The following is a 22,411-nucleotide window of genomic DNA, read 5'->3' on the forward strand; positions in this document are numbered from 1 at the left end:
TTTCTCCAATTGTTTCTCTAGTTGTTGATTAGCTCTAGTTTTAGCTAGAGAAGAACTTTGTATAACTATTATTTGATAGTGAAGATTTTTTTGGTGGCCCGTGATTTTTTCCCTCTACATTGAAGGGTTTTCCATGTAAATCTTGGTGTGCTTTATTTTTCCTACGTATTTGATTATTGATTGTTGTCTATTGCTTCTGTATTATTGTGATTATTGCTTCAAGCGTAACAAGTGGTATCAGAGCGAGGGTTATTTTGAGACATCGATACAGAAGCAACCCAAGATAGAAGTAAATTCTGTTTGAGATCATGAAGGGTGATACAAGTTCCATGATAAAATTGACAACATCGAATTATTCAATTTGAAAGCCTATGATGGAGGATCATTTATACTGTAAAGATTTGTATGAGCCAGTATTGGGTAATTCGGCTAAACCAGCAGATATGAAAGATGAAAGCTGGAAGAAGCTATGTAGAAAGATGCTGTCTACAATCAAAAAATGGGTTGATATCAGCGTGTTCCATCATGTAACGCAGGAGTCAGATGCTCACATTGTTTGGAAAAAATTGGCAGCATTGTATGAGAGAAAAACAAGTATGAATAAAGTTATGCTTGTTAAAAAGCTTGCAACTTTACAGTACAGGGATGAACGATCTGTTACAGAGCACTTGAGTGATTTTTAAGATATATTTAATCGGATGACTACTATGGAGCTTAAAATGGGTGATGAAATGAAGGCATTATTTCTTTTGGGTTCATTGCCAGACAGCTGGAATACTCTAATTGTGACTGTTCTTAATTCAGCTCCTGATTATAAGGTGACATTGAAGATGACAAAAGATAGTATGCTTAATGAAAAAGCAAGGTGAAAAGATGTAGACCTTGGGAATCAAGCTCTGGTTACAGAAAACAAGGGTAGAAACATCGACAGAGGTCAGGACTCAAAAGGTCGTGGTAAGTCTAAACATAAATCCAAGTCTAGAGGTAAAATGAAGTGTTTCCATTGTGGTAAGGCGGGTCATATAAAACGAAACTGTAGAATCTTAAAGTAAGAGCAAAAAGATGAGAAAGGTAAGAGTTCAGATGATGGCAATGTTGTAGCAGTCAATTCAAATAGTGATTCAGTTACTTTGATTTATACACATGGTGATTGTAATCATGTTAGTGATCCCGGCATTGAGTGAATAGTTGACACAGGAGTGACATATCATTGTGTTCCTAAGAGAGAGTTGTTTACAACTTACAAAGCAAGAGACTTTGGTTGTACCAAGATGGGAAACAAGAGTGTGTCACAGATTGTTGGGATTGGTGATATTGTTATACAAACTAGTACAGGCTGCATGTTGACTTTAAGGGATGTTAGACACATTTCAGATATGAGAATGAACTTGCTTGCTATTAATGTTCTTGATAAGGAGGGATATGAAAGCCGATAAAAGAATAGACAGTGAAAGCTTCTCAAAGGATCTATGATAGTTGCAAGGGGAAAACTATGCTGCACAATGTATAAGACATGGATGCAATTGAACGGTAACCAGGTAAATACCGTTGAAAATGATGCTTCAGCAAACTTATGGCACAGAAGGCTAGCACACATGAGTGAAAAAGGTTTACAGGTTTTGGCAAGGCAGTCTCTCATTCCCTTGATCAAAGGTATGTCTCTCGATTCATGTGATTATTATTTGTTTGGTAAGCATCATAGAGTTTCTTTTCGTAAAAGTTCTCAGAGAAAAAAAAATAGATTGGAATTAATTTATTCTAACGTATGTGGTCCCATTGAGGTTGAGTCATTAGGTGGTAGTAGATATTTTGTTACTTTTATTGATGATGCTTCACGTAAAACTTGGATGTATATGTTGAAATACAAAAGTCAGGTACTGCAGTATTTTCAAAAATTTCATGCCATGGTTGAAAGGATGACAGGGTTACCCTTGAAGTGTATTCGAACTGATAATGGTGGAGAATACACATCTAAAGGCTTTGAAGAGTATTGCTCAAAGCATGGGATCAGGCATGAAAGGACAGAACTTGGAACACCGCAGCATAATGGTATAGCTGAAAGAATGAATCGCACCATTATGAAAAAAGTCAGATGTATGTTGAGGATGGCAAAATTACCAAAGCCATTCTGGGGTGAAGCAGTCAACACAGCTTGTTATTTACTTAACAGGTCACCATCAGTTCCTTTGGGCTTTGACATTCCAGAAAGAGTGTGGACAGAAAAAGATACTTCATATTCTCATTTGAAAGTTTTTGGGTGTAAAGCATTCATGCATGTGCCGAAAGAACAAAGATCAAAGCTTGACAGTAAAGCCACACAATGTGTGTTTGTAGGATATGGTGATGAAAAATTTGGTTACAAGGTATGGGATCCAGTAAAGAGAAAGACAGTCAGAAGCAGAGATGTAGTCTTTCATGAAAAAGAAACCATAGCAGACCTTGAGAAAAATGAGAAGACTACATGAGTTACTGTTGAATGTGATGTTTCAACACCGACAGGGATTCCACAGGAAAGAGCCACAGATGGTGAAAATGAGCAAGAAACAGAACTTGAGGATATGAATGAGCCAGCCACAGTTGGTGATGAGCCAGATACTATTAGTTTTGAGCAGGGAGAGCAATCCTCTCTATCAAAGAGTGTTGAGCAAGGGGAGCTACCTTCGGCATCAAGTGATGTAGAGTCTCAGCTCAGGAGATCTACTAGAGAACGCAGACCATCTACCAGGTATCCAAGTTCAGATTTTATTTTAGTTACCAGTGAAGGAGAGCCAGAAAGCTTCCAAGATGTGCAGGCTACTTTGAATAGAGAGCACTAGTTAAAAGTAATGAAAGAAGAGATGGAGTCATTGCGAAAGAATGGTACTTATGATCTTGTTAAACTTTCAATAGGAAAGAGGCCATTAAAGAATATATGGGTGTTCAAGTTGAAAAAAGATGGTGACAAACTAGTGAGGTACAAAGCTCGATTGGTAGTAAAAGGTTTTTCTCAGAAACCAGGCATCGATTTTGATGAGATTTTTGCTCCAGTTATAAAAATAAGTTCTATTCGAGTGGTACTGGGATTGGCAGCTAGTTTGAATCTTGAACTTGAGCAACTTGATGTTAAAACTGCATTTTTGCATGGTGATTTGCAGGAGAACATTTATATGAATCAGCCTGAGGGTTTTGAAGTGAAAAGAAAAAGAGCATTTAGTTTGCAAATTGAAGAAAAGCTTGTATGGCTTGAAACAAGCTCCGCGACAGTGGTACAAGAAGTTTGATTCTTTTATGGTGAGTCATAGCAATAAAAGAACAGCAACGGATTCTTGTGTGTATGTTAAACAATTTTCTAATGGTAACTTCATTATCCTATTATTATATGTTGATGATATGTTGATTGCAGGACAAGATACTAGTATGGTTTGCAGGTTGAAAGAACAATTGCCTAAGTCCTTTGATATGAAGGATTTAGGTCCAGCAAAGCAGATTCTTGGTATGGACATTATCCGAGATAGGAGAGCTGGAAAGCTGTGGTTGTCACAGAAAAAGTATGTTGAACGAGTGCTTGGTAGATTCAACATGCAACATGCTAAATCAGTTAGCAGTTCACTTGTCAACCATTTTCATCTAAGTAAGAAATCTTGTCCAGTGTCTAAGGAAGAGCAACTAGCTATGTCTAGTATTCCTTATTCTTTTGCAGTCGGTTTTTTAATGTATCTTATGGTTTGTACAAGGCCTGACATTGCTCATGCAGTTAGTGTAGTGAGCAGATTTCTTTCTAATCCAGGGAAGGTTCACTGAAAAGCAGTGAAATGAATTTTTAGATATTTGAGGGGTACCTCAAAAATGTGCTTGACTTATGGAGTTTCACAACCAGTTCAAGAAGGGTTTACTGATGCTGACATGGCAGGCGATCTTAATGGTAGGAAATCTACTTCAGGGTATTTGTTCACTTTTGCAGGAAGAGCTGTATCTTAGCAATCTAAGTTGCAGAAGTGTGTTGCTTTGTCAACTACAGAGGCTGAGTATATTGCAGCAACCGAAGCATGTAAAGAAATGCTTTGGATGAAACATTTTCTTCTTAAATTGGGGTTGAATCAGAAAAAGTATATGATATTTTGTGATAGCCAGAGTGCTTTAGATTTGAGTAAGAATACCATGTAACATACTAGAACAAAGCACATTGATGTTAGATATCATTGGTTACGTTCAGTGATTGAAGAACAACAGATGTTATTGAAGAAAGTCCATACTAATAAGAATGTAGCAGATATATTGACTAAGATACTTCTCAGGGAAAAGCTTGAGCTTTGTAGTAACTTGGTCGGAATGAGTTCCCTGGCCAAGGTAAGTTCCAAATGAAACTGCTATGGTGATGAATCTCCTCCTAATGGGGCTAGAGGGAAAAATTGTTAGGAAAATGGGGTCCAGTCCCATGTAAGTGGTTTTGGACCAAGTAAAGGCCATGGGCCTTGATCTTTTATTTTACACAGAGCCCTAGCTACTTAATAAAAAAGAGGTGGGGTTGTTTTAGGTGTGTGTCGAAAACCAAGCAGAAAAAGAAGAAAAGCTAGGAAAAGCAGAGAGAGAAAAAAGAGAAGGGAGAGTTAGTTGAACGGAAGTCGATCCGTGGTCCGATTGAGTTGGAACCTTGTCAGGAGGTTTATGATTCAGAGTTCTACATTCTGAATGGTGAAGATCGGGTTTGAAGCTCTCTAGGAACAAATCTAGGGTGTATTTGTTAAGTCACTTATTTGGTGAGATTTCTCCAATTGTTTCTCTAGTTGTTGATTAGCTCTAGTTTTAGCTAGAGAAGAACTTTGTATAACTATTATTTGATAGTGAAGATTTTTCTGGTGGCCCGTGGTTTTTTCCCTCTACACTGGAGGATTTTTCACGTAAATCTTGGTGTGCTTTATTTTTCCTACGTATTTGATTATTGATTGTTGTCTATTGTTTCTGTATTGTTGTGATTATTGCTTCAGGCGCAACAATTTTCTCCAAAAAACGTTGTTAATTTGAATCTTTTTCCAAGTTAACCATTAAAATGCGGTTGCTATAAATCCCAAGCTCAGGACAGGAAAAAGGTGTCAAGCAATACTTCCTCTTAACTAGAAAGATAACCCAGTTATTTTGCAACCTTAGAATCCCAGCGTTCGATTAATGGACCAGAAGAAATTAGCCGTTCAGGTCGGTTGAAACTACCCGAACACCCCGAACAAATTGCGTGGATACATAAATGAAGTCGTAGCCATGAGAGACGTGCTCATGAAAAGATTTGGCTTTGATCCTAACCATGTTGAGGTCCTGACTGATGCACCAGGGTCCTCGGTTATGCCTACAAGTGCAAACATTAAGGCTGCACTTAATAAGATGGTGTACCAGGCTGCAGCAGGGGATGTCCTGTTTTTCCACTTTAGTAAGCATGGAACATTAATACCACCTTTGGGACCTGGCCAGCATGAAGCAATTGTGCCTTGTGATTTAAATCTCATCACTGGTAGGTTTTTCCCATTGCGTTTTCCCTCATTAACTTTTCAACCTTAATATTTTAACATAAATTTTCAACTCAATCTGCTATTTACATCATATCCGTACAGTCCATTATCTTTTACTGCGTATACATGAAAACCCTTTCCCCTATACCAAGGTATACAATATTTCCTATCCGTAGAGTCCACTATTGCATGCGCGATATTACACTTATGTACGTAACATGGTTGTGCAGACGTGGACATGAGGCATTTAGTTAACCAACTACCAAAAGGAGTGAGCTTCTCAATGCTTTCAGATTCCTGCCACAGTGGTGGTCTGATTGACAAAGAGAAAGAACAAATTGGACCTTCCACTGTCAAGAGTCGTGAAGCACTATCAGTTTCCTACATGGCGGCTAAGAGCATTCCTTTTCAACAAATACATGAGGCCATAGCCATCCTCCACGGGGAAACAAACGGAACCGAAGTTGCGTCAGATGATATTGGCTCTCTTTTCGCCGGAGTCTTCGGGGAGGATGTCAGTCTCAAATTCCGATCCCGGCAAGATAGGGATTTATTGAATTTGAAGTCACTGGAAGAGGATCAGGGAATTCTGTTAAGTGGGTGCCAAGCTAATGAGACATCAGCTGACTTGGCTGCGAGTACCGGAGGAAAGGCGTATGGGGCGTTCAGCAATGTAGTGCTGATTGTACTGAGTGAGAACTCGGGTGAATTGAGCAATAAACAGCTTGTGATGAGGGCTAGGAAGGTTTTGAAGAAGCAGGGATTTGAGCAGCATCCTTGCCTTTATTGCAGTGATGCCAATGCTGATGCTGCTTTCTTGCAGCTGCGCCAGCATGCATAAGCGGGCTTTTGCTGCTTGCTGATGATCAAACTGTGGTCGAGACTCGTACGTACGTGAGGCTGTCAAAACTAAATAATAATGTGGTGGTGCCACGGTGCACTACGTACTACTACTATACTACTAAAATAGATTTGATAGCCATTAGAGTGTCTCAATGCTTCATGTATAATTAATTAATGTGTGTTTGTTATATATGTAAATGTAAAAATTCAGAGTATCTTCTGAATTGGAAGGGCCTTCAAACATATGACATTGCCTATGTCTGTATATGGCTATTTGTAATATTTCATTATAATATGGAAAAATAAAAAGGCCTTTATTATTATTATTAGTTTAATTGCATGCTAAAAATTTACTTTTTTTCTTTTAAAAATGGTATTAGCTAGCTATTTATCGTTTTAGCTATTTTAATTAGATTCATTGTCATGCCAACTTAACACCGAGCAAAATAGCCTTTTCTTATGCATGAAATGGTTTCCCAAAAATTGATTTTTTTTTAGAAAATTAATCATAAACTTAGTTTCCTAGTTTCACCAGTTTTTAATTATCTTTTCTTTTATATATATATATATATATATATATATATATATACATATATATATATAAGATTTTAATGCATTAATTTTTATAAGAACTTAGTAAAGCTAGTTGTTCCAAAAAGTTCTTGAAAAAATGTAAATAATTTTATTCAAATGAATGTCTAGTAGTTTTCAACATTTCCTTATGTGTTGAAATTTAACCTTACTGGAGGAAAGGCGTATGGGGCGTTCAGCAATGCAGTGCAGATTGCACTGAGTGGGAACTCGGGTGAATTAAGCAATAAACAGCTTTTGATGATGGCTAGGAAGGTTTTGGAGAAACAGGGATTTGAGCAGCATCCTTGCCTTTATTGCAGTGATGCCAATGCTGATGCTGCTTTCTTGCTGCTGCGCCAACATGCATAAGCCGGCTTTTGCTGCTTGCTGATGATCAAACTGTGGCCGCGACTCGTACGTACGGGAGGCCGTCAAAACTAAATAATAATGTGGTGGTGCCATGGTGCACTATGTACCACTACCATACTACCATAATAAATTCGATAGCCATTAGAGTGTCTCAATGTTATTTTGCAACAAATTTTTATTTTTTTAGAATTTTTATTTATATTTTGCAATTATTTTTTTATTAGAAATCTATTTTAAATTTGTTTGAAAAATAAATAAATTATTTTGAAAAATAAAAAAATTTTGAAATATCAATTTTTTAAAAATAAAATTGTTTTGAAAAATTAAGGAAAGAGTTTAAATATTAATTTTTCCTTAAGATAAAATTTTTGCAATATTTGAAAAAAAGTTGAAATATAAATGTTTTCTTAAAATTGTGAAATATAAAATTTTGTTTTAAATTTTTTTATGATGGAATTACTAGAAAGTTATAATAGTAATTTCTATCTAAATTTTTAGATGAGGGAATATTTTTGAATTTTTGCGAGTAATTCAAGAAAATTTTTCAATATAAAGATTTCAATTAAATTTGAAATTTGTATAAATTTTTAAATCTAATGACAGAGTCTCTTCAAGAGAAATAATTATTTTCTTAAATATTTTTTAGGTGATGAGAAAATATTCTTTAAATTTTTACCAAATATTGGAGTTATCTAAGAATAATTTTTAATAAATAAATTATTTTGAGATATTTTATTTTCAAAAATAAATTTCCTTAAGATAAATAAATAAATTGTTTTCAATAAATAATTTCCTTAAGATAAAATTTTTGCAATATTTGAAAAATGGTTGAAATATAAATTTTTTCTTAAAATTTTGAAATATAAAATTTTGTTTTGAATCTTTCAATGATGGAATTATTGGAAAGTTATAATAATAACTTCTATGTAAATTTTTAGATGCAGAAATATTCTTGAATTTCTGTCAAAATATTAGAGTAATTTAAGAAAATTTTCTAATATAAAGATTTCAATTAAATTTAAATTTTGTAAAAGTTTTTAAACTTGGTGACAGTTTTTTTTAAGAGAAAGAATTATTGTCTTGAATATTTTAAGTTGAGAAAATATTCTTTAAATTTCTACCAAAATATTGGAGTTATCTAAAAATAATTTTCAATAAATAAATTATTTTTTGCAATATTTGAAAAAAAGTTGAAATATAAATTTTTTCTTAAAATTGTGAAATATAAAATTTTGCTTTGAATTTTTCAATGATAGAATTACTAAAAAGTTATAATAGTAATTTCTATTTAAATTTTTAGATGAGAGAATACTCTTGAATTTTTGTCAAAATATTAGAGTAATTCAATAAAATTTTCCAATTTAAAGATTACAATTAAATTTGAAATTTGTAAAAATTTTTAAATTCGACGACGAAACTTCTTCAAGAGAAACAATTATTTTTTTGAATATCTTTTATGTGAGAAAATATTCTTTAAACTTTTACCAAAATATTAGAGTCATTTAAGAATAATTTTCAATAAATAAATTATTTTGAAATGTTTTAAGGCTTTGGATAACACAATAACTAGCTAGTACTATCTTTTTAATGGGCATAATATGAATGTTATAACTTTTTCTATAAGTAATCCTATTCTCAAATCTAATTTTGTTTCATGAATTAAAACATATTCTTTTTTTAAAAAATCTAAGTCAAATTTAAAATTTTACTTTTTAAAGATAATAAATCCAATTAAGTGACCAAGCACATTTAAACAAAAAACAAATTTGATGACAAACTTCTTAATTTGTATCTAAACGATAAGTTTATGGAAGGATTCATAAGACATGACCCTTTTCAAATAGAGTTATTGCTTACGTTGAAGGATTGGCCCTATTATTATTTTTTTTGTTTGAAATATTTTAAAATGCCTTGAAAGTATTTTTTAATGTTGGAATGCCTTTTTAAATGAAAATGAAAATGACATTTTTTTCATGAACCTTAGTTTCATGATTTTTTTTGTTTGTTTTTTCAAATTATTTAATTTTTAAATAGATAATGTATGTTTCTTAGATTTTGGTTAATTAAAATACTTGATAAATAAAATGTTGTGGTTGTTTGGAAAAAACTGCAGGCTATTATTGGGAAGCAGAAACAAACTAAAGAGTATTGAAAGGTCACTCTTCCTTACGTTCTTTACAATTTTTAACTTTCAAATCTTCAATTGTTTATTTTTAAGATATGTTGTGTTACATAATTGCAATGATTTATTGAATTGCTTTTGGTATATATTTAGTTTTTATATAAATTTACATGTGTAGTTGTGGGTTTGACGAGAGTTTCAAGTTTGTAACACTTTTGGTGCACTGCTGAGATCGACGGTGGAATGTTTGGGTAGAGGATTTTATCATGTACATTCTTTTCTCATTACTTTGCTTTATTCAATAATTTTGATAGTTTGATAGTTCCTTCTCCCATTGTAAGAAATTACAAACATTATATTATAGTTGTTTGGAACTCAACAGTTAAAAATGTGTCTACATTTCAATCTCAAAATGTTTCTTTTAAGTAAGCTCATCGATAATGCATAAACATTATAATTTTTCTTGCAAACTCCTTAACTACAAAGGTGACAATTACTCCATATCAGATTATATATAAATTTCTTACCTCATATTAACCTTTTCTAATTCCACATTATTGATTGCATTGACATTACTTAATTTTTTATAGCATGACTAATGTTTAGTACTTCAAAATTCTTTAGGTGGTTACGTTATATTATCAATTAGATGTCATTTTCTTTAAAAGATTATGTTTGTTCTAAGTTATAAATCTCTTGACTCTCTACTCAATATTCAAGTAATTAGATACCCATTTCTTTAAGAGATTATGTTTGAAAAAAATCTGCATTTATGATTTTTTTTTTAATGTACTTCACATTTTTTTTTAATTTTTGTAATTAAATTATTAAAATACTCTTTCTGTAAATTTTATAATTTTTGAAAATTTATTTTTTAAAAATTCGGAAAATGTATTTTTGAAATTTTATAAAAAAATTACCAAAAAAAGAATTTTATTAAAATTATTTCTAAATAAGTGTAATAAAAATTATTATTAAGCAATCATAAATTTTAAAATTATTTGTAAATAAGTGTAATAAAAAATTATTATTAAAAAATCATAAATTTCACTTACGAAATTTTTGAAAAAAAAAGGGTGAAAACAAAAATGAAGTGCATTTCAAAGATTCTTGTGATTGTGCAAAGTTATATAACTCTCTTGACTTCCTACTAAATATTCCACTATCAATATGATGTTGAACTTTTATGGGATTTTTTTTTATTCCTGTTGTATCACAACTTCACCTAATTTTTTTCATTTCTAATATGTATAAAATATATCTTAATGTTTAATTGAGTTCTTAATCATTTACATTAGCACAAAAAAAAAATCTCCCTAGCCTTTATTTCATTTCTTTATTCTTTTTAATAAGCATAAAAAATTTGACCTTTAAATTCGACAGTAGCAGTAACAACAATAATAATGAAGTCAAGAGAACCAACATTCCATGAAATCTATTGTAATAACAGAAGATTATAACTAAGAATCAACTGATTTTGCAAAACACTTGACATTCTATTCTTCAAATAAATGATCAAACTTGAACACAATCCTTCAAAAGTCGTACTAAAACATCAAGGTAATATGAGAAACAAATGCAGGAGCATTGATATCACATTCCATCAGTTCCAAACTCATGAATCTAATACTCTATTTTCCACAAGGAAGACGAATGTGATCTTTCAACGGCATATCTTAACTCAGATGATTCATTCCCTGTTATTCTATGAGCAAAATACTTGGACCTTAGCATACACAGCAATGCTCTATGCCTTGACTGTTTTCTCTTCAACACCTCAATGTAGGCATTTAATCCAAGCCATACAACTTCTTCCTTCACCAGTTTAAGAATGGGACACAAGCCGGTACTCGGACAAATAGAACTCATTCTTTTCTCTATCAACCTGTACATGTACCTAAATATGGCAGCATAATTGACAAAAAAAAGAAAAATAGAGTTAGAAGATACTGAGGGTTGTGGAACTGAGATTCAAATACATTTAAGATTTTTATAGAGAAGTCAAGTAGTAATTAGGGCAGCAAAAATCCAGAAACGGAATAAAACTGAGTTGAAGTGGATCATCTGTTAATGCACCAGACAATTGCAAGTGACGAAGATGTGAATCCATACCTGAAGGATCTTTCAATGATTTTCAAACAATATCTTATAAGAGGTCGGAAAATATCTGATAATTCAGAGACATAACAGTGGAACTTCATTGCACACAACAAAAAAGCTTGATAGATGTTCAATCTGACCACAGAGGCGGAATTGATGTTTAAATCAAAGAATATGGGATGGCACCTAGGTCTCACAAAGTCACACAGCTTCCTCTTTAGATAATTACCCGGTCTACCCTTCCATTGGATTGTAAGAGTGGAACTTAAGTGGTTATCTAAATACCTGTTAACAAGGACATTACAAATGCAAATTAAAATACAATGTAAAAAAATAAAATAATGATGAAAACCATAAAAGAAACTAACCTTGTATAATCACCCTGAATTTCTAAAGAGCTAGAGTTTATCAGCAAACCACTCCATCGAAGAAATGAGGTACCATCATCAACCACATAAACCGTATTTGATAAAACACCAGATTGATGTTCAATATCAAAATTTAGACAGAATTTTTCCTCATTCATGTAGCAATTGTAATCTGGAAATCCTTGACGCAAAATGGACAAAAAACCACTAGCCTGCTCTTTGGAAGTTGAGATGAAAAGAAAATCATCAATAAACCTTAGAAGCAAATAGGTAGGGGGAAAGATAATGGCATCCTCACTGGACTTCTGAGCATCTGAGGAATCAGAAAAAAAACATCTTGTGCATAAATCAACAGCAGATTCACAAATTTTTTCAAGATATGGAAAGATCACATGCTTTTCCATATGCCCATAATACAATGAGCAAAGCAGAGTGGATAGTACACTTCCTTGAGGTATCCCCCTCCCCTGCAAGTAAAACTTCTTATCCAATTGAACCACATTTCTCTTTACAAGCTCGTACAGGTTAGAAAACAGCTCTTTCCTCAAAAGATGCCTGCTGCATCCCTGAAACATTTTTCAAACACAAGTCCCAGCACAAAATGGGGGTCAGGCTAAGCTTTCTCAAATATAATATATATATGCAAGAATTTAATCACTATTTGTTGGCATTCTATGTTCTTGATCAGTTTTAGCCACCCTCCTAGATTATTCCCTTATGTAGAAAGATTGAAAACATTCCCCCATTGATGTCGGTGAGTGATAAGAGAGATTTCACTGCCAAAAAGGTTCAGCAAACAAGGCATAAATGAAATTAAGGAGGGAGAGAGGGGAAGGTACCCTTATAATCATTGGTGCATCAACTATCAGGCACCTTGTAGAGCATCATTCAAAGAGGTTCATTAGGATCTCTAGAAGTAATAATATAGATAACTGTCAAGCAAACCATAGTTGTAAGGGCAATAGACTGTTTTCAAGCAGCATTTTTTTGGCCTTCTCTAGGTAAAAAGAATGTATGTCCTAATCAGCCAAGAAAGATATAATGTGCTCATTTGGGTATCAAGGAGTTTAACGACCTAACTGCATAGAGAGGGAGGACAGCAGATGAGAAACAGAGAATTAGTAAAGGGGGAGAATAGCAAAAAATCACAGAACCAAGGAGAATTAACACTGAACGGAGAGGAAATCTCTCTTTCTATTTTTTTTTTTTATTTTGGTTTCATTGATAAGCTTATCATTCCCTATTCATCAAAAGCTACTGCAAACTGAACTAAGGTAGGTATATTTGAGCTACTTTCTAAACCTGAATACATGGTAAATAATGAAAATCTATTAATGAAAGGTGACCTAATCAATAACTCCATTAAGCATCTATCCAAACTAATTGGCAGTAAGTAGAGAGGCCAAACTAAAAAATAAGGCCACAACGTATCCCAAACTTAACTGATGTGAAATCACACCATTTAAGAATCCTGGTGTGTAAGCCCAAGAGTAATAATTAAAACAGACCATGTAAACAAAAAAGAAAATGAGGCAACAAAGAAAGTTTGTCTCCATACACATTATATTACATAAAATCAATGGATAATAGCTGAAAGGGCTAGACTGAGATATAAAGCCACAACCACAAACTTAATCAATGTAGAATTGCACCATTTAACCATTTCTAATATTAATTTGTGGTTGAGCCCATAAGATACAAAATTGATAAAATAAGTCCCTAAACCATACAATTGTTCTACCTAGATAATCTTCCCCTACATACGGTCTGCATAGTATACCAAGTTCTAACTTTTCCAACAGATTTTCATGTCCTTAGTACTTTAAAAAAGTAATTCACTTATTTCATACAATTTAAAACCCAGGTCTACCTCCAATTCTATCTCAATACCTTGCTGCTTGAACTACTATTCTTTTTTATGTGAAACATAATTAATGGAAAAATGATGAAGGAAAACATTACATTCAGGGACAAGACGAAGGTTGTCTACTTTTTCCCCAAGGAAAAGCTTGTATGCCATAGCAGGCAAGACTTCTGGCATAGCCATGCTTGTTCTAGTCAAGGTTTTAGCCCTAGCTTGGCAGCATATGACTCATAACCATATATTTATCTATTGATCTCTTTTTTCCCATTTCGTTCTTTAAAGAAAAAAGAGAGTAAACCATAAGTATCTCATTTCTTTCCAAAACTGCTTCTACCTCCACCTAGAAGCCCTTTGTACCAAAAGCAAGTTAATATAATTTCATGATATATTGTCAGGCCACTAATGATAAATTGGTAATTGATACCATGTTATATACCCCTTTTAAAATTAGTAATACATTCGCACGAGCATTACTCTTATTCTTGCCAAAGTGGCACAGACAGAGTTAGCTTTGACATAAGCAAAACTAAAAACCATGAACTGGAAAGAAAAGAAAAAAAGAAAAAGAATTTTACATGCATTTAGAGTGAAATAAATTTATAAGAAAAAGATAACCAGGAAGCTTTTTGCATCGGCAAAAGCAGCAACTACATGCAGAAAAGAAAATAATAATAAAGGTTGATCTTCACCAGTAGGAAAATTTGCTTAGTAAAATGAAACATATTGCACTATATCTGCAACTGCCGAGCGCAGCAACAATAAAAGTGCAATAAAGCAGACATATTATTAAAAAAAAAAAAAAAGTTGATAGTAATAATCAAAGATTAAACAAGAAACCAGTGAGCAAAAATGGATAGCAGATAGCATGAATCTTTTCTCTTTTCAATTTACTGAGATCTAACCCAGTAGAACAAAATGGAAAAGATTCAACAACAATAAAATATAAATGTTCCTATCAAAGAACAACACAAAAAAGATACCTGATTAACAAGAATGCCAGGCAATGAGCGGTAAGGGACAGAAGACATTAAGTTTGAAAAACCCGTGTTGACACCTTCATCCATCAATATGAGATTCTCATGATCCCACAAACATTTGTTTGAACATGCAACTTGACGGATCTGCTGTAAGTTATATTGATCTTTCACTATGACTTCCTCCATTATGCTAAGCAGCTTATCCTGATCGATTGAATCAAATGCCTTCGAAACATAAGCAACTACAACAAATACACCAGGCATAGTTGTCGATGCATGCTTTAGAGTGGTTACAAAAGGACATAACTTTCTGTAGACATCATTATAATCAAACACTGATGACCCTAGCTTCTCTGGTTCTTTCAACAGCAAACCTTTTAGGACTGCATGTGCACCACGAAGTACAGAGTTCAGAGACTTAAAACACTTGGACTTAACTTTTCTAGAATGTGCTTTTGAATTTTTAAGCATCCAAGAACATCTATATTTTGAGGATCCGTTCAGCATTCTTGAGGATGCTTTAAGATTTGCCAGCATTCTAACTCCACTTTGTTTTGGACAAAGCCTCAGCCTTGAGAAACCAAATGGTCTTTTGTCTATTATAGCTCTAACAGCTGCCTCATCCAATTCAAGATAGCTTTGATCTTTCAAGCAAGTAATGGCATGGTCTGTCAACTTCTCCCAAACTAGCTTGCGATAATAAAAAAAATCTTGTTTCCCATGCTCACTTTCAGTTACATAGAAGTTGGCTTGCACCAATGGCACCACTAGAGATGAAAAGAACCAGAAAATCCAGTTGACAAACAGTTTATGTTTAATATCATGTATGCTACAACTTGCTTCACTGAATTTCTTCAGCTCTGTGCCATTCTTTGGCACCTGACCATTATGGTTATTTGATAAAAAGGGGAAATCTGAGGGTTTTAACTGATACAAGCATTGCTTTACAGAGAACTTCTCAAATCTTCTCAACCGAATAAATTTGAAAATATTGCTTCTTAGCATTCTCCAGTTAGAAGGAGTTCCTAGCAAATCTGGAGGAACGATACTTCTACAAACAGACCATATAAATGCCTCTACCTGACTTTTTAAGCAATAAAACCTGGTTGACTCAAGCTGTTTACTATCAGTGTCCAGAGTTTTGCTGTATTCTTTGGCACCAACACTATGAGTATGCTTGAACACTCTTCTGTCCAACATGTTGCTCTGAAATAGAAATTAGCAGTCAACTTTTTAAAAGCATCTTGCTTGCACTCTTAGACTTAAATTTAGAAAAAGAGAAAAATAAATTATCGTACTACTACCAACACTGGATGTTTGTAAATTCATCTAAAATTAGTACAACCACCATCAAATCCAGAAATTTGCACAATCATCCAACATAACCACCAATAAAGGTAGGGCGAATACCGGCAAAACATACACTAACCATTTCAGATGATAGCTCTTGCAGCTTCAAACACCTTATATGAATTTCACAAGCAATACTAACCTCAACTATTGTGCTTGAATTTCCCATAGCCTTTTGATCCAAAGACGGTAGAGGACAATACTTCTCCAACAATTTTAAATGCTTGCAACGTTTACTTCTGCGTATGAGCATCTTCAGCAACTTAAGAAATGAGTGATACCTGGTGAACCAAAAATACAAAAGACATTATAGAAAAGCTTTACTGCATGATTTATGGTCTAAATACAATTTTTAACATAATTTAATATATTCCTATAGGTTTAACATTTTAAAACTTAAAGTTAAACAGCACAAATATATAATGATCATCATAAACTTTTTTGAGCAAATCAATGAGGGCCAAACTGGTTTGAAAGCAAAAAATAAAAAACAAAAAATAAAATTTCAAACATCTCTGTCTTCTGTGACAGCATTCCATTTACCTTAGCCCTTACTGCAGCTCTTATGCCTGGTGAAAAGACCCATTTGTATATCATTGGAACAATTTCTAGCATTGTTGATAAATTATGTTGCCAACATGCCTACCATATAGGATTTGCACAATGTGAATACATGCTCCATAGCATGTAATAATAAGATGAGATTAGAAAGCCAACAAGTAACCTACTTTAGTAATACCAAAAAAAAAAAGGAAACAATACTTCTTCCAAATCACTCCCTAAGTAATACCGCAAAATAAACAGAACATTGCAAGGGGTTAATGTGTAATATGCAACTTACAGGCAAGAAGATCCGATGAGAAAACAGGCTCTATCGTGGGAGCATGGCGTTGATTGACCACTTACATTTGCATCAGACAAACCAAAGTTATTCTCCATGAGATACTTTGAGCTTGAAAATTTAGGCACTAAGGAATTTAGTACATCTTTAGAATATTAAGGGGACACAATAGATTCCTTAAAGCCAAAAGGGAGAAATATTACTTAATAACCTTAAAAACATATGACAATGCCTACCTTACAGAAAATTGAAAGGGGGAAGAAATAAAAAAAGACAGATTCACTACCTCTCAAAATCTATTAAAGGATACGTTCTTTTGGAAGAACAGATGAGGAACATTCCAAATTATAGAACATAGATTGCCTGTTAATCTCATTTGAATCAGAGTAGTACTTGGGGAGCTTATAGCATCAAATAACAAGAACACTGCACTGGCATCTGCACAACAAAATAAAAGAAACTGTGAAAGCAAAATACAAATGTCAATCAAGGCAATAACAAGAGGTCATAAAATTTTTCAGTTTCTGTTTCTAAGCTTCTCACGCCCTTGGATCAACCCAAGCACTAAAAGATATGAAACAGAAATGACAAGAAAACTTCCTTTCTTTGCTTACACCTGCTCTGGTGTTTTATTAAACTGGATTTTGGCACACAATCTATGTAGGTGAAAGAAAAAAAACAAAGAGGTAAAATACGTGAAAGAAGTTATGTGACAAAATATATAGGTTATTTTATGTAGTTGCATGTGAGAAGAATAAATTTAATTTATATATTTTATTTTAAATATTTATTATGATTTAATATGATGTTTTAGTAATTTCTTCAACAGAGTTGGTGTTGCTTAATATTTGACACCAAACTCAATACAGACTTATTTTTAGCATAGATGCCATGGTGATTTTTTACAAGTTTAAGTGGGTCATTGATTTTGATGGTGGAGGCCATTGATATCATTTTTAAGAAAGTTGAAAAGGCAAAACCATTGAAATCCTTGATCTAAAACAGGTGCTACATCATTTTCCTCTAAAAAAACTTGTTATGAATTATGTTAGGATCTAAAACAATGCTCAATCCAACCATTAAGATCATTTTCTAAATAAAATATACTAGCATTAATGAATCTCTCTTACATAGTACACACTACACAGCATGGGGGTGATTTTACAGCTATAATTGCATTAATCAAACCATTAAGCAGAAAAACATAGTTATTGAATTATTAGAACAAGCAACTACTGGAGAAAATGACCTGATTTGTGTTGGATGGGCTTGTGAGACTCACAGGTAAGCAATTATTATCAGAACAAATGATTCTGAAGATGTTCTCATCACTGTGTTTTGGCATATTCAGTTGTCTGCACTTCTTGTCGCGTTTCCAAGTAAATGGTCTTAAAAACGTTTTACGCTTTGCTACAGTCTGACTTGAACTTCTTTGAAGTTCTCTACTTAAACCTTCTTCAGACTTAGCAACAGCTTCTCCAGTTCCAGAACCACCACAATGAATGGAGTTTAAAGAATCGTTACAACTAGAAAGAGAACCACATTGCTGCCTCTTTGACACTGAATTGCTATTACCAGTTCGTTTCCTTTTCTTTCTAGCTCCTGAGAATTTGTCTCATTTAAGGACCATTGTCACCGTGTTCAATCAAAATTTTGCAAGTAAGCCAACACCAATAGGCAACAAGGCAATAACCAATCCATTATATAGACCCTTTAGATTAATTGCAAAGATTTTAAAAAAATGGGAGCAGCAAAAAATAACACACGCAGAGACAGAGAAACATAAACCTATTAAAGATAGTAACTGACAAAAAAAAAAAGGATTGATCAAATTCCATTGAGTCTGACACATACTGATATAAAAAAAGACTGGTTATCAAATGATTGAGCTACCAGAACCAACTGACCAAGATCAATGTCTCTTGACTAATATATCATGTTCCATTGACGTCCCTACTAAAGTCAGTATTTTAGGCAGGACATGACCCACTGTTCCATTGATGTCCCTACTAAAGTAAATATCTTGACTAATATATCATGTTCCATTGATCAAAGCCTACATATTTTGGATATAAAAAATGTCTAACCGGGATTATTCAGGACAAAGGTACAACTCATAGAATCGACTTAGAGCTACAAGCATGAAACTTGAAAGATGAGGAACATAATGCATCCGACCATAATTAACTCACTTTAAAATGCCCATGCACATTGGTAGGGCCAAACATCTCCCACCAGACTGGACATCATAAGCAAACATGTGTAAGTTAGTCCTCTTTGATCATATTAACCAAATCCCTTGCATGACTGAGGAACTTTCATCACAAATTCGTTTTATTTATAGCAAGAAAATTTGAAAGTAGTGCATTATCAAAGGAAATTGTTAGTATCATCATGAAACAGTTTCAGAGTATTCTGCCATGCCTAATTAATCAAAAAATGTTAAGAAATAAAATCAAAGTGCACACTGTAGCATTAGCATAAAATTGTTTTAATAAATTATCACATTACTTTATCTTTCCATCAAGTAACAATATTTATCCAGTTTAGCAGGCAACTTCACATTGTTGTTTGATATATTGGAATATTCTTGAAGTTCATTCTTCTAGCATTGCATGTGTGTTTCTGGACCTCATAACGCTGTTCTAATTGAAAGTACAGCATACAATCAGTATTTAATAAATTTTAACAATCATCCATCAAGCGCCAACTTTTATCCAGTTAAGAAGTTGACATTGATACGTTTAATCTATTAGAATAATTTTTTATTCATCCCTCAAGAAATCTTAATGTCTTTCTGATTCCCATAGTGCTTCTGATTGGGAGAATGAATTGATCCATATGACAGGTGCCGCAAGGACCACTTCACATAAGGTTTATTTTATTAAAGGAAACCTAATTAAATTTTGCAAAGGAATTCGAAAAAATGCAGAGATTAATGTTGTAAACAAATGTAAATACAAGCATGATGTTAAATCTATCTATATTCACAAGCACACACAATGTGTTCAACTATTGAATACCTGATTGAGATTTTGTTTCATTCATTGATGACTTTTTGCATAAATTACTGACAGGAGAACCTGCAACTTGAAGGTGTTTCTTTTGAGAAAGGGGCACAAATATTGATGCATGCTGTAGTAGATAAACCATACACTCATCCCCGACCTGCCATATTCAGTAATTGTAAAGAAGAAAAATGTTATTATAGCAAGAACACAACTATTTGACATACTTGTCGGACAGATAACCAATCTTTGAGGCTCAGCATACCCTTTCAAGGAGAATATCCCATGCTGATGAAGTCAAAAGCTTTACAATCAGGCTCGATCTTGTAAGCTGTTTTGTCAAAAAAAAAAGTTTGCCACAAATAATTGAGGAAAAAGGAAAAACCTTTAACAAAAATATCAAGAGCATATTCCAAATCCATATAGTGTAGCATGCTCCATTCAAGATTTTATATACTGATTTAGTAACACTGCTACAAGTTAAGTTCATGAGAGACAATAATGCAAATAAATATATGATAAAGAACACTGCAATTACAACTTTCATGGCAAACAGATTTGCTTCTATGGTTTCCAAAAATACTTATTCTAGTCTCCTCCCTCTGAATACTAACACTTATCTAATGCTTACAATGCTTCATTGGAAAAGTAGTTTGATTGAAAATAAAAGTAATCAAGGGCTTAAACTACTTTGTTGATATAGTCATTAATCTTCAAAATTAGAATGTTCTATACAGAAATGACAGTTGACAAGGGAAGATTAAAGTTAACACTTAACCACATGTTTAGGTTAAATACGAGAAAGGGAGGGTTCCCTTGTTTGGTTATTGCATCAGAGAGGAAGGAAAAAGGGAAAGGAAGGAAATGATCAATCACATCGTTTTACAATATTACCATGGACAAATTATACTGTACATAGCATGGGTAGGATTGACAAAACACTCATAAATCATCGAAAAGATTCTCCTCTCCCTCCCATTCCCTCAATAAAAAAAGAAGACCTAGGAGGGGGAAATGAAGAGGTAATGGGTTTCCCTCCTTTTTCCCCTTCCTTCTTCCTAACGATCCATCCAAAACAAGAGAAGAAATAACTCCCATCCAAACGACATAAAGCAAATTCACCAACACGAAAAGTAGGCAACTAACCAAAAAAAAAAAAAAAAAAAAACAACTTTTAACAAAAGAATCAAAATAAAAACAACAAAAACAAAAACTTGCCTTGTTATAACCAGTGCAAAGTAAATTACAAGACTTGGGTCTTTGAGATGACATCATCTCAATAACCCTTCCCACAATCTGATACCAAAAACGAAAAACAGCCAGATGAGTAGTCCATAAAACCCATTAAAAAGGTTCTTCATTTTAAAAGAAAAAAATAAAAGACATTTTTAAAGCAGAACCATACCTGTTTTTGAGACCAACGTCGATCAGGATAAAACTCAAGGAAAGGAGCATTGTTGTTAACGACAACAAAGCAGTCATTAAGAAGGTCCTTGTAATCCAAAGGATCATCGGGTCGAATGAGAAAAGACATGGGATCTTCACAGCATTGAATACAAGAACGGCCATCGCAGCAGCAAGTAATGGGAAAAGGCTGAGGAGGGGGAGGAATTATGCAAGTAATGGTGGTTACTAAGCTTCGAGCTTTGTTTTTGAAGATTTTCCATAAAATCTTCGGTACCTTCCGGCTTCGTTTCTTCTTCCTTGCCATTTTTTTTTTTTTTTTTGAGGGTGCGGGGGCTGGGGGAGGGAGGGAGAATTGAGTGTAAAGAACAGGGAAGAGAGTGTCAGCCGTATTAATGTTGTCCCTTGATACGAGGATTATTTTTCCCGCGTTCTGCTTTGAGGGTAGATAATACAATTTGGAAGTGTGTAATTCCATTCGCACTTAATTTTTACTCTTCACCTTTTTTTTAATTATTTTTAAATAAAATTATTTATTTTTTTTCTTAACATTCAGTTTTACCTTTAAATATGTGAAAGATTTTGGATTTATATGTTCGAAATTTTAAAATTTTTTATAAGATATTTTTTTTCAATTGATTTTTTTAAAATTTAAATGTAACTTTTTAAAGATTTTTGAATATATATTTTCGATAATGTATATCTAATAAATTATATAATTTATAGAAAATATATATTTGAAAACTTTAAAATTAAGAAAAGAAAGATAATTAAATAATTTTACCTAAAACATTTTTTAAAAAGTGAGATATGAAAAGAAAAGTCATAATGTGTTTATAGATCTGATAATTCATGTTTTCGTATTGTATTTATATCACATTTGACATATATAATGACACGAATTATTAAAACACAAGTGTAATATAAATTATAAAATGTATTTAAATTTTAAGCACAAACATGACATGTTTGTTATATATGTTACATGCAACACGATATGATTAAGACGTATATAATTAATCATTTTAAACATATTACCAATAAATACAAATAATACTGATATACATGAATAACACTGATATACATGCATAACACTGATATACACGAATAATACT

At 33.1% G+C, this 22,411-nt stretch overlaps 1 protein-coding gene and 1 pseudogene across 1 annotated transcript; one reads left to right on the forward strand and one right to left on the reverse strand.

Annotated features, from left to right (window-relative positions):
- The first annotated feature begins 5,142 nt into the window (after positions 1 to 5,142).
- LOC149513479 (metacaspase-9-like) lies at positions 5,143 to 6,634 on the forward strand (annotated as a pseudogene).
- Positions 6,635 to 10,887: 4,253 nt separating this feature from the next.
- Positions 10,888 to 21,653, reverse strand: LOC149513480 (telomerase reverse transcriptase-like). Its single transcript, XM_089748678.1, has 12 exons — positions 21,298 to 21,653; positions 21,111 to 21,188; positions 20,158 to 20,223; positions 19,908 to 20,052; positions 18,167 to 18,486; positions 17,248 to 17,344; positions 16,885 to 17,029; positions 16,186 to 16,324; positions 14,697 to 15,899; positions 11,853 to 12,418; positions 11,497 to 11,769; positions 10,888 to 11,281 (listed from the first exon to the last, which is right to left on the reverse strand). Exons 1-12 carry the CDS (start codon positions 21,601 to 21,603, stop codon positions 11,008 to 11,010), a joined length of 3,612 nt encoding a protein of 1,203 aa, XP_089604804.1. The 5' UTR covers positions 21,604 to 21,653; the 3' UTR covers positions 10,888 to 11,007.
- Between the last annotated feature and the right edge of the window lie 758 nt (positions 21,654 to 22,411).

The sequence above is a fragment of the Durio zibethinus genome, chromosome 19 (assembly GCF_047325235.1).
Source record: "Durio zibethinus cultivar Kanyao isolate XHJ-2024 chromosome 19, ASM4732523v1, whole genome shotgun sequence".
Lineage (NCBI taxonomy): Eukaryota > Viridiplantae > Streptophyta > Magnoliopsida > Malvales > Malvaceae > Durio > Durio zibethinus.

What these genes read in the sequence shown, in the direction of transcription:
- LOC149513480 (XM_089748678.1), bottom strand. Translation starts at nt 21,603, where the DNA reads ATGGCAAGGAAGAAGAAACGAAGCCGGAAGGTACCGAAGATTTTATGG. An exon ending in GATTCAAATGAGATTAACAG is followed by an intron (nt 17,030 to 17,247) that starts GCAATCTATGTT and finishes AATATTCTAAAG; the next exon opens with ATGTACTAAATTCCTTAGTG. An exon ending in ATTCAGGGTGATTATACAAG is followed by an intron (nt 11,770 to 11,852) that starts GTTAGTTTCTTT and finishes CCTTGTTAACAG; the next exon opens with GTATTTAGATAACCACTTAA.